The sequence below is a fragment of the Sciurus vulgaris genome (assembly GCF_902686455.1).
Source record: "Sciurus vulgaris genome assembly, chromosome: 16".
NCBI lineage: Eukaryota > Metazoa > Chordata > Mammalia > Rodentia > Sciuridae > Sciurus > Sciurus vulgaris.
In genome coordinates this window covers 20,899,585-20,917,019 of record NC_136477.1, presented here as the reverse complement: position 1 = coordinate 20,917,019, position 17,435 = coordinate 20,899,585, and the positions used below count along the sequence as shown (strand labels likewise).

Here is a 17,435-nt window from a genome sequence, read left to right as displayed (position 1 = left end):
AGCGAGAGTGGGAACGTGCGTGGGGAACAGCAGTCTAGTCAGCCTTCAGGGACCAGGGCCCCGCCAGTGGTTTGCTTCCCCTCCACTCCCATCCAAGTGGCTCTACTGCCACTTGGCCCCCAGGGCCCGCAGAGCAGAACTGCTTTATGCCTGTAAACAGCAGGTCTTGTAGCACAGAGAGCCCGGCCTTGGACCCAGAGGGCCTGGGCCCCAGCCTGGAAGAGCTGGCGGAGCAGGTCTAGAGCCGGCAGGCTGTGCTTCCTGGAAGTGGAGGCCGCAGAACAACGCCACTCCACCCAGGATGCACACTCACTCAGCAGCACACAGGAAGTAGCACTCCTCGACAGGCCAACCAGATACCGTCCCAGGACCCACGTGTGCATGAGTGACACGCTCTTCAGCACTTGGGGACACGTTGGCCCGGCGAATCTCCCCATTTCACAGGGGAGGAGACTGAGGCCCAGGGTTGGGATGGAATTCACTGAAGGCACCCAGGTGGTGGCAGAGCTCCTCCTGTCTCCAAGCCAGAGCCTTAAAATCTGTTTCTCACTGTGGGAGAAGCCACCTTGGTAGGAGGGCTGGGGCGGGGCAAGGCGTCACTGTCACCAGCTGTGGTCACAGCCCCCTGCCTCCCTGCACCTATCCCCAGTGTGGAATGTGGGTACTGGGGGTCAAACCCAGTGCCTGTGAATTCTGGGCGAGCACTCTATCACTGAGCTGTATTCCCAGGGCCCCTCTCTTCCCTCTGACCCCTATGCACTCCTGGACAGAGAAATGTGGGACGAGCCGGCTGCGGAAGCACTGCTGCTTTCTGGTCACTAGATGGCGCTGTGCCCTGAGCGAGCAGAAGAGCTCTGCGCCGGCCACGCCCCTGATTACAAGTCCTTGCAAACTTTCTCTGTCCCTTCCCACCACCTCTTCTGGAAGCGCCTGTTCCCCTCCAGTGACCTCCATGGGCCCAGAGTTCCATTCCTCTCTCCCCAGTCTTCTCCCTTTGCTCTGAAACACCCTCTTTGGGGACCAATTGGTCCCTCTAGACTGGCATTTTCTAGGTGACCTATTTGTCCTACTTTTCTGGGGGCTTTCCTGGTTTTAGTATTGAAATGCTTGGGTCCCAGGAAATCTTTCGGTGCTGGGGAAAATGGAAGGCGTCATCCTAATGCTAGTGTCCTCAAAATGTTATTAGCTGTGAGAGGGAGGTAGAAGAGGGAGGATGAAAGGGCCAAGTAGGTTTTGGGAATGCTGCAAATTCTAGCCCCGTCTGCGAATCAAGCATCTTTCTCCAGGGCTCTGTGAATGTTACAGGAAAGACCGCTGACTGGCTTCAGCTTTATGTCCCGAAATGAACTGATCATGGGAGATCCCTTAGCATGGCAGGAAACCTCAGCTGTTCCAGGCACAGTGAGAAATGTTTCTCAAGGGACTTTAGCCTGCTAGAGTGCTGGAACAGATCTCCCTTCCCAACCCAGACTAATTTGGAACATCAGAAGACTCTGGGGAAGAGGGCGGGAAGACAATGAGGCCTGGTCCCCTGATTCCAGCTCACCTGGAGCAGCACCTACCATGTGCCCCAGAACATGTTAATTTGCAGGACCTGGCTCAGTGGCGCTGGGTGGCCTGAGGTCCTCAGGTTCTATCAGGCTCTCTGCTCCTCGCTGCTGTTGCTGTTCAAGGGACCACAACTGGAGGATTACAGTACTACACCATGTCTCAAAGTGTCCCCCCAGATTACCTGGGAACATGCTAAAATGAGAACTCTCTTTTTATTTATTTTTGGTACAGGAGATTGAACCCAGGGGTGCTCGACAGCTGGCCTCCATCCCCAGCACTTTCTATTTTTTATTTTGAGACAGGGTCTAAGTTGCCCAGGCTTGAGATCCTCCTGCCTCAGCCTTCCGAGTTGCTGGGACTGCAGGTGTGCACCACTGCACCTGGTTTAGAGTAAGAACTCTTGTACTCACCCCAGATGCCTGAACCAGAATCTCTGGTAGGGGGAGGCCCTGCAATCCCTGTTTGCGTGAACCCCCAGGGTAACCACGAGGCACATTCAAGTTTGAAGCTGCTGTAGACCAGCGGTCCTGAGCCCAGCTGCACGTTTCATGACCCGGGGGGACTGAACACATTCTAGTGCCAGCCGGGGCGGCAGGGTTGAGAACCTGAACCCATTTTGAATTTGCCAAATTTCCTAAGGTTCTCAACTGGACTTTGGTCAGAGTCTTTGAAAAACACTGATGTTAACCAATGCTCAGGGCCTGGAGGGCCTGGAGGTATAAAACCTTTCTGCCCAGTAAGCTGTGGGGCCCGGCAGGGTCACCAGGGAACTTCCTATACCACAGAGTGAGGCGAGTCAGAGAGACAGCCGAGATCCGAAGGCAGAGAGCTGGCTTTGACCGCGAATGCTCTGCTTCTGGGAGTGAAAGGACATTGAGATGGGGCGATCTTTCTTGCGGGGGTGTCCCCTTTGCGCTGTTTCCCCCACACGGCTGGCAAGGGCTGAGCCCGCTCACCTCCTCAGACCGTACACGTAACACACGGCGACCGTCTCCACCAGGACAATGAGCAGCAGGGACAGCGTGGCTGCATAGTCGTTGAATATGTCAAACCAGTAGTTCCCGGCCTCCGTGGTGAACACCATGCCGATGGCGCAGTTGATGAGGCACACCAGACCTGGGGACACAAGACCGCCGCTCGCCTGCCTGACACCTCCACCCACTCCGCCAACTCTCTATGGGGCAGCAGCAGCCACAGGCTCCCAAGGGGACTCCGGCCAATGGGTTCGTCCACATGGGTTGGAAGAGGGTCATGTTAGGCTCCTCGGGAAAGTGAAAGTGGTGGGTGTTGCTCTTTTAATCCCACCTGGGCAGTCGGGCTGGGGATGGTGTTGATCCTACCCACTCAGCCCAGAGCTCATGGGCAGCGAACCAGGAAGAGCCTTGGATGTGGGGTAGGGATCCCCGGCGGGACTTCCTGGAGATCTTTCACAGCACCGCGGTGGGGAAGGAGCTTAGCGTTTGCCGCCTCCTGCTGCGTACCAGGCACTGGCTATGAACTGCAGCCTTAGGCCTCCGAGGCCAATGGGACACCAAGGCCAAGAGATGTCAAGCATTCATCCAATGACTCACAGTGGCAGAGTCAGGATTCAGAAATAGGTGCCTCAGCCTCCAGAATCTGGGTTTTGTCCCAGTCTCCTTCAACTGCCCCCCCTTGGGGACCCCAGGAGGTGTCTGAAGCCTAAGCTCCTGCCCTTTCCACTGCACACACCAGACAGTGATGACCACTGAGCCCCACTGCCATCTTCAGGGGGACACACCAGGAAAAGGGGGTAAGTGCTGCCTGGGGAGCTGCTGGGACACAGTGCTGGCTGCAAAGACCAGGTTCCAGGAAGGATGCTAAGTGAAAGCGGACCCTGAAGAAAGGCAGGTGGCTCCAGGGGGTGGTCAGGGCTTGAGGGAGAAGGGAGGGGCGCTGGGTGTGAGTCATCCTGGACAGGGAGGCTTGGCGCCATCAGAGGACAGAGGTAGTGGGTAGTGGGTCCTTGTGACGGGCTGGAACGGCAGTGCAGCGAAGCCAGGACAGATGTTACTGGAGAAGCTGGTTCCTTCACTAACCACCCACAGTAAAGCAGAATGGCCGGAGACACTGGTCTGTGCTCTTACAATGGCTTCTTATTATACGACAGGAACAGCGTCTGGCAATTGCTGCCCACGACAATGCGGTGAATTTCGCAGATTATGAATGAAGACAACAGACTCAGAGAATGTACTGTAAGATTTCACCGACACAAAGTTCAGGGACAGTGCTGAAAAACCTAAAATGGTAGGACTCAGAATAGGGGTGAGCTGTAGGCATGCTTAGCACCTGGGGAGGAATCTGAGAAGGAGCTCTCTGGGCTCTGGACAAAAGTTCTTGACCTAGGTGGTAGTTACTTGGAAGGATCCATAGGTCAAATTCATTGCAATGTCCTTAAGTAATATATACTCATAATTGTTATACTTCTATTAAACAGAAGCTGAAGTAGGCTCTCTCCTAGGCTGCAGATCATTAAGTGTCAGGTCAGGGAGGTTGGGCATTACTTAAGGTTTGGGTGACCTTTCCTGGGATGTTGAGAAGGAGGCACAGGTTGGATCACATGACCTAGGGCTCAGACTACAAGCTGTAACTGAGGCAGGACTGTGGTGAGGTTGCTTCTGTCACCTGGAGCCACCTTGAGAAGCACAAGGCCCCTTAGCCTTGGCTCGCCATCACCTTCCGGCCCGCCCCAACCCAACGTCTTCCACTGGCTGGCCCACTGACCTGAGATGGCCTCCTTGGGCAGGTGGCTGGAGATGACCTTGCTGTCAGTCAGAGGGGTGAGGATGGCTGCCGTGTTTCCCAGCATGCTCCCCATGCCCAGCATCAGCAGCATGAAGAAGTACAGCACTGACCACAGCTGGGACACCTCCATGTTTTTAATGGCCTCGGTGTAGACGATGAAGGCCAGGCCGGTGCCCTGGACAGCCTGCCCGTGGCGAGAAGATACCAGTTGTGCACCCAAAGGACTGACAGTCTCCTGAACGCACTCAGTTCTTAGCAACTTGGGGAGCTTGGAACTAGCCAGAAGAGCCTGGGGCTTCCTCACGCAGATCAGGCCCTCAGCTCAGCTCAGACGGACCAGAAAGGGGAGCCGTGCAGACTTCATGGCTGCTAAGCACGTGGAGAACCCCCAGTCAGTCTGGAACAGGGCATTCCCCTCCCCTGCCCCTACAATTCTAGATAAAATAGAATAAAATGATGTTTGGATAATTTCTGCTTCCAACGTAACAAATGGTTAGGTGTTCTGAGACCTCAGTGCTGGGGACAAAGGAAGTGCGGTGGACAGAGCAGTAGCAGCCAACAGTGGCAGGGAGCTGGATTTGCGGGGTTGCTCAGTGGGTAGATCCCTGTGCTGGTGACCCTGCTGTGGAGACACTGAACTGTGGAAACAGCCTGCAACTCCCGCTTAAGACATATTTTGTGTGACCCTGGTGAGGATCAAAAGAAGTCATGAGCACACAGTGCTTTTGGGCTATCAGAAGAAGAATCAAGAGCTTCCCAATCGCCACCCACAGGACTCCCAGGGATTAAGCAATGAGCTCACAAACAGGGATTTATAAACCCAGAGGAAGACAAGTCACCATGAGGGAGGAGTCGGCAGAAATAAGAAAGAAGATTTAGAACACCCTTCCTAAGGATGGCAGATGCTGGTTGTCAGATTCAGTTTTTTGTTTTGTTTTTGCTTGTTTGTTTGTTTGTCTTTTATTTCTTGTACCAGGGAATGAACCCAGGGCACTTAAAACACTGAGCCACATCCCCAGCCCTTTTTTATATTTTATTTAGAGACAGAGTCTTGCTGAGTTGCTTAGGGGCTCACTAAGATGCTGAGGCTGGCTTTGAACTTGGAATCCTCCTGCTCCAACCTCTCAGGCCACTGAGATTACAGATGTGCCCAGATCCAGATTTTTTATGGACCGTATTGTGTCCCTACTAAAATTTGACACCTCTACCTCTAATGCCACTGTATCTGGACATAGGGTCTTTAAGAGGTAATTAAGGTTAAAGGAGGTTATAAAGGTGGGGCCCTAATCCATTCGGACTGTGGCCTCCTAAGAAGAGAGGGAGGGAAGGAGAGAAGAGGAGAACGTTCCACCACGTGTGGATACAACGAGAAGATAGCGTTCTGAAACAGAAAGCGAGACTTCATCAGAAACCAAACCCTTCTGGGCGGTGATCTAGGACTTTCCAGCTCCAGCAGTATGAGAAATAAATTTCCGTTGTTTGAGTCATCCATTCTCTGTCACGTTGCCGTGACAGCCTAATTCAAGAACACAGCTCAAGACAAGTCAGTTCAAGGGCATAGTCAGCATCAGGTACTGAGAGTGAAGGGCTCTCACTTGTAGAGAATTTAAAAACCTACTAAAGCTGACATGCTGCATGATGTTACTATCAGGAGTTAGCAGTTCTATGGTGTCAGGGATAAATACTCCCCACCAGGAGGTCTGTTTTCATTTTCCTGCCCATCACCATAACAACTATGCATGCAGTGTTTAAAGAAACAAAAGAATATATTACAAAGGTAAGCACATAATAAGAAAGGATTAGGCAAGTAAAGTTGAGGAAACATAATGTATGAAATTAAAAAATATATACTTTTTGAATTGAAAGTTTTGATTGACAGGTAAATACTAGATTAGATGCAGCTGAAGAGAGAATTGGTGAGTGGAGAGATACATCTTGGTATAAATTCTGTTAAATTGAATTCAATTTGACCTAAAACTGCGCCTGTGCATAATTTAAATTTGGCCTGTTTCTCTGCACATAATGAGCTGTAAGCTAACTTGCATGTAAAGTAAAGCCCACTCTTGGAACAAGTATCTGGGTTTCAGCTGATTGCAACAGCCCAACTTCCATCACCCACAGACTGCTCAATCGGGTTCAAATAAGGCAACCGCCAAGCCTCGACCACTTGAGCTGTCTCTGTCCCTCCTTTCTGCATTCCATGTGACACTTCCTTTTCTCTAGCTACAAATACAATCTGCATTCTGAACCTTGTTTTTGTCTTAACTGCTGCCTGATTCTAGATTAGGTCAATTAATACTTACAAAACTGATTTGTTGTAATTGTCTTTTAACAGTCCATAATGAAGCAAAAAAATTATAAGCTTAAAAAAAATAAAAAGGAGAGGTTAAGAGACCTGTAGGATAGGAGGAGAAGAACTAACATAGGTGGAAATGAAGTTCTAAAAGGAGGGGGAAAAAGCAGAGGCAATGATTAAGAGAAAACAGGAATGAATTTACCAAAACTGATAAGAAATGTGGATTCAGTCTGGTGTTGTGGTGTATGGGTGTGTGTGGTGTGTATAACCCCAGTGAGTTGGGAGGCTGAGGTAGGAGGATCACAGGTTTAAGGCCAGCCTCAGCAATTAGTGAGACCCCCTCTGAAAATTTTTCAAAAGGGCTGGGGACGTAGTTCAGTGGCACAGCATCCCTGGATTCAATTCCCAGTATCAATAATAATAATAATAATTAAAAGAGTGAGAGAAAGAAATATAGATCCACAGATTTAGGAAGTTCAGTGTCACCCCAGCTTAGCTTAGATAAATAAAAATACATTCATGCCTAATTTGCAGATGCCAGTGACAAAGGGATGATCATGAAAAAAGACAAAAAAGAAAGAACTGTTTTCTTACAAAGAATGGAAGAAAATTTCAACAGCCACAATGGAAACCAGAATCACCAGGCAAATATCTTCACAGTGTTGAGAGAGAATAACTGCTAACCTGGAATTTTCTGCCCTGGAGAAAAATATCTTTAGAAACTAGGAGCCACATATGGACATTTATACAGAAGCAAAACCTAAGAAAGTTTGCCATTCTTTTTATTGAAAGAATATTTATTTGAAATATATTTTATTGAAAGAATATTTTATTGAAAGAATAAACCAGGGATTGAACCCAGGGCCTTGTGTGAGGTAGGCAAGCACTCTACCAACTGAGCTATATCTCCAGCCCAAAAGTCTGCCATTCTTGAAACCTGCTCTAAAGGAAGGTATTTTAAGGCAAGACCCCCCCCCCCCCCCAAAGACAGCTAGAATTACGGAAAGAATTCTAAACCTCCCCCACAAATGGCAAGCGCGTAGGTAAGAGACCAAGACCGTATAAAAAACAGTAGTGTCCAACTTGGGGTATATGTGTCTATACATACACATACACATAGGGTGTGTGTGTGTGTGTGTGTGTGTGTGTGTGTGTGCGCGTGTGTGTCTTTCCCCTGGAGCTGGTGATTGAACCCAGGGCTTTGCATATGCCGAGCATGCACATGACCACGTTTTATGGGTTTAAAAAGACAGAACTGGACAACAATCATATTTAAAACCAGAGGGATAAGAGGAAAGTGTTCAAAGACCTTTTGCTACTTGGGAGGGAAGTCACAGTATTGTCTAACATTAGACTTTGGTAAGTTAAATATGCACAGGAAAATTTCCAGGAAAAAAAAAAAAAAAAAACCCAAGCATCGGAATTTCAAATGGTAGAGGATTAAGTGGAATAAGAAAAGGGTGTCCGGGTGAGGGGGACAGAGAGAAAAAAACAAACAGAACAGGGAAACAAGTCTAAATCAATGAGTAACCACGTAATTCTTGGCCAAGTTCAAAAGCTAGTCAGGGAAAATCTCAGGTGCCAAAACCAAAAAGGAAATGAGGTCAGAGCCCTCAACAGGAGCTGGTTCCAAAGGGCCCCGTGGTGCAGAACAGGATCTGGGCTTTGATGCCTGGGGTTGGGGTCTTGGCATCGGGAGGGTCACTCCCCTGCCTGGGGTACACAGGGAACTGGGTCTGAACAACCAGGAGAAAGGAAGTATTGTCCCACGGGTGAAATAACATGGAATGCCTTCACCACGAAACCAAATGACCAAGGAGCCCGAAAGATCAGCCTCCTGGCCGCCTCACCAGAGACCAGAGCCACGCTCTCCCTCTTCCCTGTTCTTAGAATTCTCTAGAAGTCTCTAGAAGTATTTACCCTAAGTCTCAGAACCAGACAAAATGCTCGCTCACACTTCTGATGTGCTCGAAGCCTTAGTGCATACAATCAGAAAATGGAAGGAGATACAAGGATTGAAAAGGAAACACAAAATTGGGTCTGTCGACACACACACACACACACACACACACACACACACACACACACACAAAGAAGCAAACCTATAAATGAACATGAGACTTTGTATGTGAATTCATCAAAGTCACTAGGTATGAGATCAATGTCCAAAACCTTTCGCTTTCTTTTACAACAAAAATAAACATAGAAATGGGGGCGACACTACTCACAATAGCAATATAATAATAAGGTACTATAAACCCATTAAATGATGTGCCAAGATATTCATGAAGAAAATTAGTTGAAGAATAAAAGACCTGAGTGAATGAGAGAAAGCATGTTCCTGAATCAGAAGTCATGATTCAAAAGATATTAATTCTCCCCAAATTACATTATAAAATCATCGATGCAACCCTAATAAAAATTCCCTAAGGGGTCCCTCCCAGTGAAACATGACCACATAATCCTAAAATTAATGTGAAAAAAATGAAGATCCTAGCATAGCAGAGCGAATTCTGGGAAATATAAAAATTATTTCAAAAGCCAAATGTGAAAAACATCCAAATGCCCATTAGTAAAATGGATAAAATAAACTGTAGTATCTTTGTGTGATGGAATAAAACACAGCACTTAAAATGAATGCATGAGATTCTAAATGTAGTATAGACAGGTCTCAAAATTAAACCATTGAATGAGAAACACGTCCTCCAGGACTACTTACGTTCTTTTGAAAACCACCAGCAAAGCAATGAGATTACCTGTATACACATGGTTTACAAATATTTTCTCCCATATGCTGGTTTTTCTTTGTTGACTTTTCCTTTGCAGTGCAGAAGCTCCTTAGCTTGCTATAATCCCATTTGTCTACTTTTACTTTTGATGCCTCTGCCTTTGGGGTGCTATCTAAAAGATCATGGCCTATACCAATGCCTCGAAGTGTTTGCCCTGTTTTCTTCCAGTCTTACATTTCAGGTCTCTGGTCCATACCAAATTGATTTTTGAATATTGCGATAGACAGAGATTTAGTTTTGTTTTTCTGCATGTGGCTATCCAGTTTTCCTTGCATTGTACTGAAGAGACTATTCTTTCTTCAATTTACAGTCTTGGCACCTTGTCAAAAATCAGTTGGTGTCAGGCTCTCAGGAGGCTGAGGCAAGAGGATCCCAAGTTCAAAGTCAGCCTCGGGAACTTAGTGATTTAGCAAGACCCTGTCTCAAGAGGGGAGAGGGTGGAGGGAAGGAAAGATGTTGGAACGAGACAGACATTATTACCCCTGTGTACATGTATGATTACACGACTGGTGTGAATCTACATCGTGTACAACAGACGTGGAAAGTTGTACTCCATTTGTACATTTAAATAATGATGATATGTGTACAAGCGTTCATTCTGAGAGGCAGCTGTAAGGGTGTTTGTTATTTTATTCTCTGTCTATACCTTCCTATATTATTAAAACTTAAAAACAGAAAAGGAGAAAGAAGGAAGGGCACAGAGAACCCAATGGGGCTTTATAATGAGGGGAGGGCAGTGGGCCAGTCTCTGTCCTCTGAGTTGCAGGGAAAGTAAATCAATCTCTCCTGATGTTCAGGGACCAGGTAGCAGGCAGTTCCCCCAGGCCCCTGGGAGGCGTGGGGAAAGAGGCCAGCCCCTGACCTGCTCAGGTCCTTACCGTGTCCAGCTCCGACTCCAAGCTGCAGTTTTGAATGAGTGGGAACACCTGGCTGTATTTGCTCGGGTTGGTGGACGCTAGGTAGTCCTTCACCTGCTCCAGGTTGCTGGCTGTCAAGAAGCCATCTTCAAGGTCAAAAGAATTGGTCAGCAGCAGAATCACCCTGCAGAGCAGACCATCAGCTAGACCTTCACTGACTAGCAAGGCCACAGGGGTGGGGGTCTATCCTCCCACAGCCTCTACCTTCTGGCTTAGGTGGGGATCTGTGGACTGGTGACTCTTTCAATGACTTTGAGGAAGCCTCAGGTATAAACAGGCAGGACAACAGGAACGGGACTCCCACCTGAGGCTATCTGAACACCTGGACCAGTGAAGTCTGATGGAATTTCGTGGGATGGTGGCAGCAGGCTACAGTGGCTGTCCAATCTGGCACCACTAACCACGAGTGGTGACAGAATACTTGGGTGTGGCCAGTGCCATGGAGGAAGAATTTAAAGAAACTTTAAGATTACTTAAGTTAATATTGGTCTGCAAATTATTTCAATATAAATAATTACAGCTTGCATTATTAATTGAAACTTGAATGTAAACATGACTGCTCGTGACTGCTGCCTGCCATGTTGGAATCTTACCTTCTAGATGATGTGCCTGTATTTTTGGTCAAGGGCTACACGTGGGAAATTCTGTAAACTCTGGTTTGGCCAGAGAGGACTTGGTTACTTTATTATTATTATTTTTTAAATTAAACTTATTTTCATTTTACTTTTCTGAGATGGGGCTCTCTGTGTTACCCGGGTGGGTCTAGACTCCTGGGCTCAACTGATCCACTCACCTCTGCCTGCCTGGTGCTGGGCACCACTCTGCTGGACTTCGGGTAGTTTAGAGATAAGGGAGGTGGATCAGAAGACACTGAGATTGTTTGTCGAATGCTCTATTCTGCTAAGTACCCTGAACCGCCCCCCAGCCCCTTCCTGCAAGGCCCACCTGACCCTCCCTCAGTTCCTAGTGCTGGTGGCGGGAAGCCTGAAACTGGACTCCGTACTGAGGACTCCAAAATGGGTGTTCTCGCTGGCCCCTTGGCCTCTGGATGTCACCTCTTCCCAGTCCCCACACCTGCTCAGAGCTCTGGGGACCCAGTCCCCACACCAGGCCAGAGTCTTCATGGGACAGCCCAGGCTTACTTGTTTAAGCAGCTTTCATAATTGAAGGTGGCCTTGAAGCCGTAGATGGCGAAGGTCACGATGCTGGCGAATATGGAGGTGGAGCTGTTGATGAGGGACACGAGGACCGCGTGCTTCTGGCAGTTGTTGGAGGGCTCGTTGTAGCTGGCGAAGGCGATCAGGCTGCCGAACCCCAGGCCAAGCGAGAAGAAGATCTGCGTGGCCGCGTTGATCCAGGCCTTGGGGTTGGCCAGCTGCTCCATCTGCAGGGCCCCGACCCCAGACTCTCAGATCCCCAGGAGAGGGAGGCCCAGGGCAGAAGGAAGGGCCTCCAGGGCACAGCCAGTCAGAGCAACCTGGGGTGAAAGCCCAGAGCTCCTGACCCTGGCCTGGCCTGTGCCCAGTTCACGCCCCAGCAGAAGAACCATGTGGCACTCTATGTCATACCCTCCGGGACACCTTAACCATAGGAGGTGGGCGACTGGACATTTAGGGTGAAATGATAAAAAAAAAAAGGCACTGAGCTCTGACGCACTGGTTAGGCACTATGTGGGTCTGGACATTTGCAGACACAGTGGTGTGGCTTGGAGGCGGAGTTCAGGTCTGGATTGCATCTGGTGCTGATGTTGGGGGCATCTGGAACAAGGGTGTGCACTCTGGGGGATGGTACAGTTATTCTGTTTCCAGGCACTAGATGTGCTACATGAAGAACTTGACCCGCCCACAAGTCCCCCACTGATGAGCTGTGGGGTGCTGGAAAGTGGGGAGTTGGGAAGGAATCATGGCTGGCCTGGAGGGAAAAGGTCAGGAGGAAGCATGTGACAGGTGAGGGAGATGATGGGGCGGAGCCTGTGGTCCCCAGCTCCGGACAGAGTATGTGTGGCACTTTGGGGAAAGAAGGACAGAAGGGAGGCTGGGGCAGTAGTCAGCCAGGGACAGTGAGGACGGGAGGGACTGAAGGAAGACCTCACACCCTGGAATGGAGGGGGTGGGCACTACCTGTCTGAGGAGGTGGTCCAGCCCCCAGGGGACCCACAACCCTCACCTCAGCCTTCGGGCTCACTGCACCCTCTGTGTGCAGCTTGGCCCTCCCTCCATCTCCCCTGAGGGTGGCGGGATCTGCCAGAGGCGTCCCCAGGGTCCCTTCCCCAGCCTGTACCTTGGGCGTGAACATGTACACCAGGCCGTTGGTGGCTCCGTGGAGCGTGAGGCCCCTGACCAGGTAGATGGTGAGCACGCAGTAGGGCAGCAACGCCGTGAAATACGCCACCTGAGGGCATCAGAGGGCGCCGTCAGTCTCCTGGGGAGGGGCGGGCGGCAGGTGGACACGTGCCCCACCCGCCCCCCACCCCCGACGTCGGGAAGGGGCATTGGCGATCTCGGTCGGACCCAGGACCCAAGTTTGGGCTGAAGGCATGGGCTGGCTGGATGTGGCTGCCCGCGGCCATCACCACCGGGAATCTCCGATTCCACTAAGAGGAGGCCAAGGGCACCTGGGCTTTTGCCCTCCGCCCCGCCTGCAGCCGAAGACGTCCTGCCTTGGGGGTTCCGTGCTGAGCATTGCTGCCTTTTCAGCCGCCTATATCCAGATGGGCTAGCCCACAAAATTCCATGGGAATTTTCACGGTGCTGGGGAAAGAGATCAGTCTGCAAAGAAAATGTGGGCAATCCAGGAATGGGGCCAGAGAGAAAGAACACGGGGGCGAATCCTACTCAATTTCTGAGCCTAATTCAGCTCTGAGCTTCCTAGTGGCCTAAGCAAAGCAAGAAACACAAACGTTAAAAGGAAGAAGAATTCAGGGGCCGCTGGTAGGACAGGTTCGCAGGACTAAGGACTGAGAGAAGCTTGCCAGAAGTGTTGGAAGAGGAAAAGTAGTGACTCCAAGCGTGGGGGACAAAGTCCCCACCTTAAACTCAACAGGAAACTCACGGATGGGATTTTATGGTTTCCCTTATGAAAGGCTGACATCCTTGGGCTTGAAATTGCACACGAATGGAATTTTTGTCAAGCAAATCTCTCCCTATTCATATGCATTGCAAGTTCAAAAAGACATTTTCCCCTCAGTTTTCTTAGTAGCTTTCGCAGGAGCCTCTCATTCTTGGGGTCATCCTAACTTTTACAAAGCCTCAAAATAGGGACTTCAAGCCAGACATGTGGCATACATGCCTGTAATCCCAGCGACTAGGAGGCTGAGGTAGAAGGACCACAAGTTCCAGGTAGCCCTGGCAACTTACCGAGGCCCTATCTTAAAATTAAAAAGAAAGGGCTAAAGGTGTAGTTAGAGGTAGAGCATCCTGGATTCAATCCCAGTACTGTGCACACAGGCCTTCAAAAGCACATCTGCAAATGGATAAAGAAAATGTGTATATATACAGAATGGAATATTACTCAGCCATAAAGAAGAATGAAATTATGGCATTTGCTGGTAAATGGATGGAACAGGAGACTATCGTGCTAAGCAAAATATGCCAATCCCAAAGACCCAAAGGCTGAATGTTTTCCTGATATGTTGATGCTAACACACATTAGGAGGTATGAAGAGGGAAGGATAGAAGTTAATTGAATTAGACAAAGGGAAATAAAGGGAAGGGAAGGGGACCGGAATAGGAAAGACAATAAATCAGACACAACTTTCCTATGTTCATATATGATGCATACATGAAAATAGAATAAGTTATACTCCATGTATGTATAATATGTCAAAATACATTCTACTTCATTGTATAACTAAAAAGAACCTGTCTGTAATCCCAGCAGCTCAGGAGGCTGAGACAGGAGGATCGAGAATTCAAAGCCAGCCTCGGCAATGGCGAGGCCCTGAGCAACTCAATGAGACCCTGTCTCTAAATAAAATACAAAATAGGACTGGGATATGGCTCAGTGGTCGAGTGCCCCTGAGTTCCATCCCTGGTATAAAAAATAAATAAATAAATAGAAAACATACCTGCCTGCCCACAATTGGATTTTTTTCTGTAGAGCTTCCTGTGTGCACCAGAGCCTTATGGTATTTGGCAGGCTGTTTTGTGTATGAGCGCCCTTATCATTTGGGTCCTCCTGGGAGAGACACAGCTGGTGACCCTTGTCCCAATGGGCTTGAAGGACACTCAGCCTTCGATTTCCTCTGAGGCGTGGTGCCATCGTCCCATGAATTTCCAAAGCCACCAGAGTGATACTCTGTGTCCTCTCACCCAGAGAGCCGAAAGAAGGCGGGTGCGTCTTGCTTCTTGGCTGAGGTCATTGTAACTTGAGAGATAAATAAATGTGCCCAAGATTATGACAACAAGAGAGGTGCAGGTAGATAAGGGGACAGTCAGCATCGGTCAGCGCTCTGAAGGCGCTCCAGGGCCAGTGCCCAAGCACTGGCATCCCCGGACGCTGTCTGCTGTCCCCACGGGGGGCTCCTTCTCCCCCATCAAATGGGCAGGACTGTCGGACACCACCCAGCTCAACTGCAGGAGAAGCCATTCCTGACCCATCCACAAAAACTCCCGGAAGAGGAGAGGGCCACAGAGGAGGGCAGGAAGCGGCTCGCGGTCTTTAACAAGACTCACGCCCTGGTGGTGGAGAGGACGTGTCCTCAGCAGAGGGAACAGACCGAGAGGTAACTGACGCAGCCTCATCTCACTGAGAGAGCGGCCTGGAAAGAAGGGCTCAGGAAACGACAGCCACCCCAGAGCTTCTGGCTCACCCTCCTGCTCCAGAGTGGGACACAGTGGTGGCTGCAGGGTCTGAGCTCTGCCAGGAAAGGGCATGGGGTCCACTGTTCCCTCGGCTCCGTGGGAGGAGAGCTGGAAGTGAGCACTTGGGGGCAGTCACCAACCAAGAGGGTGGGCGGTCCTTGGGGCAAAGCCGGGCTCTGCCCTGGCCCTGCCCTCCCTAGCTGTGCCCTTGGGCAGGTCGCATCACCTCTCCAAGCCCCAGGGGGCTGCCGGCAAGGACCTGCTGTGATGGGCTGTTGCAAGACTGGACAAGGTGGGCGCCCAGCCTACATGGATCTGCAACCAGGAGGGACCCCGTAGGAGTCGGGGCCCCTGGGGTGTGGAGCCTGTGCTACAAATTCACACAGGTGGCAGATGATGGGATCTCTCCCGGCAAAGGCGTCGGCCTGGGAGGAGTGTGAACCTGGGGACGCAGCAGGGACAAGACCCTGGAAGACCAGCCTGACCACTCCGTGTGCCATCGAAACACAGAGCCCAGGGACCCAGCCCAGCTGCACACTGGAGCCTGTACGCCACCCCGGGATGGGGTGGCTCCCAGAACAGCAGCGTCAGCCTGGGGGGCAGGACTGGGCACCGGGTTTGCAAAGTCTCGGGGCCATTCCATAGACAACTTTTGTGGTGCCGGGAATTGAACCCAGGGCCTTGTGCGTGTGAGGCAAGCGCTCTGCCAGAGCTATATCCCCAGCCCATCCACACACCTGACTCAGAAAGTCAGAGGCCGCCACGTCTTGGTTGCAAGTGCGGTGACAGTGCTGGGGATTGAACCCAGGAACTTGTGCTTGCAAGGCAAGCACTCTACCGACTGAGCTATCTCCCCAGCCCTATGACGCAGAGTTTTAAGAAGGAAAACAGTTCCGGTGGCAGGGGCCATGTATGGATTTGGGATTGGCTGGAACAGAAATGCTGGTTTTTTTTTTTTCTTTTCTTTTCTTTTTTGCGGTGCTGGCTGGTTTTTTAAAAGGCAGCGAACGAGCCCTCATTTTGAGATTTGGCCCTGACCGTCTCTACTGGAACCTTGTAGGTGGCTTGTGCCGCAACACGGTGTGTGTCCCCCGTCCCACCGGCTCCTACCCCGCACCACAGAAGCAACTCCTGGCCTTGCCGAGGCCGGAGACAGGCAGCTGCTCCCGCGCCCGCCCCCCGCAGGGAGCACCGCACCCACCTTGCCAGTGGACTCGGTGCCCCGCAGGATGCACAGGTACACCATCAGCCAGGCCAGGGTGAGGCACAGCGCCGGCTGCCACTGCACACCCCCGTTCTCCTGGATGGACGGGGAGATGTTGAGGGTCTTCCTGTACCAGAAGTACTGCGTGGAGGACGCCTGCTCACACTCCTCGTCGTAGCCCGTGTGGTTTCCATTGAGCGGACAGACCGACCATGGCAGCGGATCCTTCAGAATGGAAAAGCATCACACAGAGAGGTGAGAGCCCGGCCAAAGGTTGGGTGGGATGAGAAGGATGCTGGTCCCCACAGGGCAGGAGGCTGGAGCTGCTGAGGCAGATGGGGAAGCAGGGTTTGTCGGGGCCACCAGTGGGGCTCCTGGGGGCTGATATGGTTTGGATGTTGAGTTCCCCCAAAGATCCATATATAAAGACTTGGCATCCAGAGTAGCCGTATTGGGAGGTGCCTGTGGCCCTTTAAGAGGTGGGGCCTAGTGAGAGCTCATTAGGTCATTGAGGCTGTGCCCTTGATGGGGATGTGGGACCACATTCTTCTCTCTCTACTTTTGTTCAAGATGTGACCATTTTCTCCCACATGTGCTTCTGCCACAAGGCACTGCCATCTGCCAGTCTTACTAGGAGCCAAACCAATGGGACCCATCTGATCTTGGTCTTTGAACCTTCCAAACTGTAAACTAAATCCTTTCTTTTTATAACTTAGCTGCCTCAGGTATTTTGTTGTAGTAATGGAAAACTAACTAATGCAAGGTCTACTCGACTTGCAATTCTGCAGGCATTTGCTGAGGATTACTGAACTCCGTTGTGCATCTAAGGGCTGAGAAACAAGTGGGCAAGGATAGGCCAGCTAGGACCAACAGCACTGTGACTCTCCACCTCTGCAGCAGCCAGACCTGGAAATCAAACCCCAAACTGCAGCACTGGTCATAATGATAAGGACTTAGGCAATAACTCATGTATTCCCTTTTGTGTGCCCAACCAAGGATTAAATGTGCCCTAACCTATCACACAGAATCTCACTTCTACTTAGCCCACTGTTAGCTGCTCCAGGCAATACCCCCTAACAGGGCACATCTGCTGGTGGAGGACAGGCATTGTCC

At 50.5% G+C, this 17,435-nt stretch overlaps 1 protein-coding gene across 2 annotated transcripts in view; it reads right to left on the bottom strand.

The window, feature by feature from the left end:
• Nucleotides 1-17,435, bottom strand: part of SLC6A20 (solute carrier family 6 member 20) — a 46,340-nt gene that overhangs the window by 5,192 nt on the left and 23,713 nt on the right. The window contains exons 4-9 of one of the 2 annotated variants that reach the window (XM_079115455.1): nt 16,320-16,547; nt 12,597-12,707; nt 11,459-11,700; nt 10,278-10,440; nt 4,294-4,498; nt 2,508-2,667 (exon numbers count right to left, since the gene is read on the bottom strand). In XM_079115455.1, the coding sequence (XP_078971581.1) occupies nt 2,508-2,667; nt 4,294-4,498; nt 10,278-10,440; nt 11,459-11,700; nt 12,597-12,707; nt 16,320-16,547 (1,109 nt within the window). Of the gene's footprint in view, nt 1-2,507; nt 2,668-3,078; nt 3,809-4,293; nt 4,499-10,277; nt 10,441-11,458; nt 11,701-12,596; nt 12,708-16,319; nt 16,548-17,435 lie in introns of those variants that run through there. The other variant, XM_079115456.1, reaches the window with a different exon arrangement.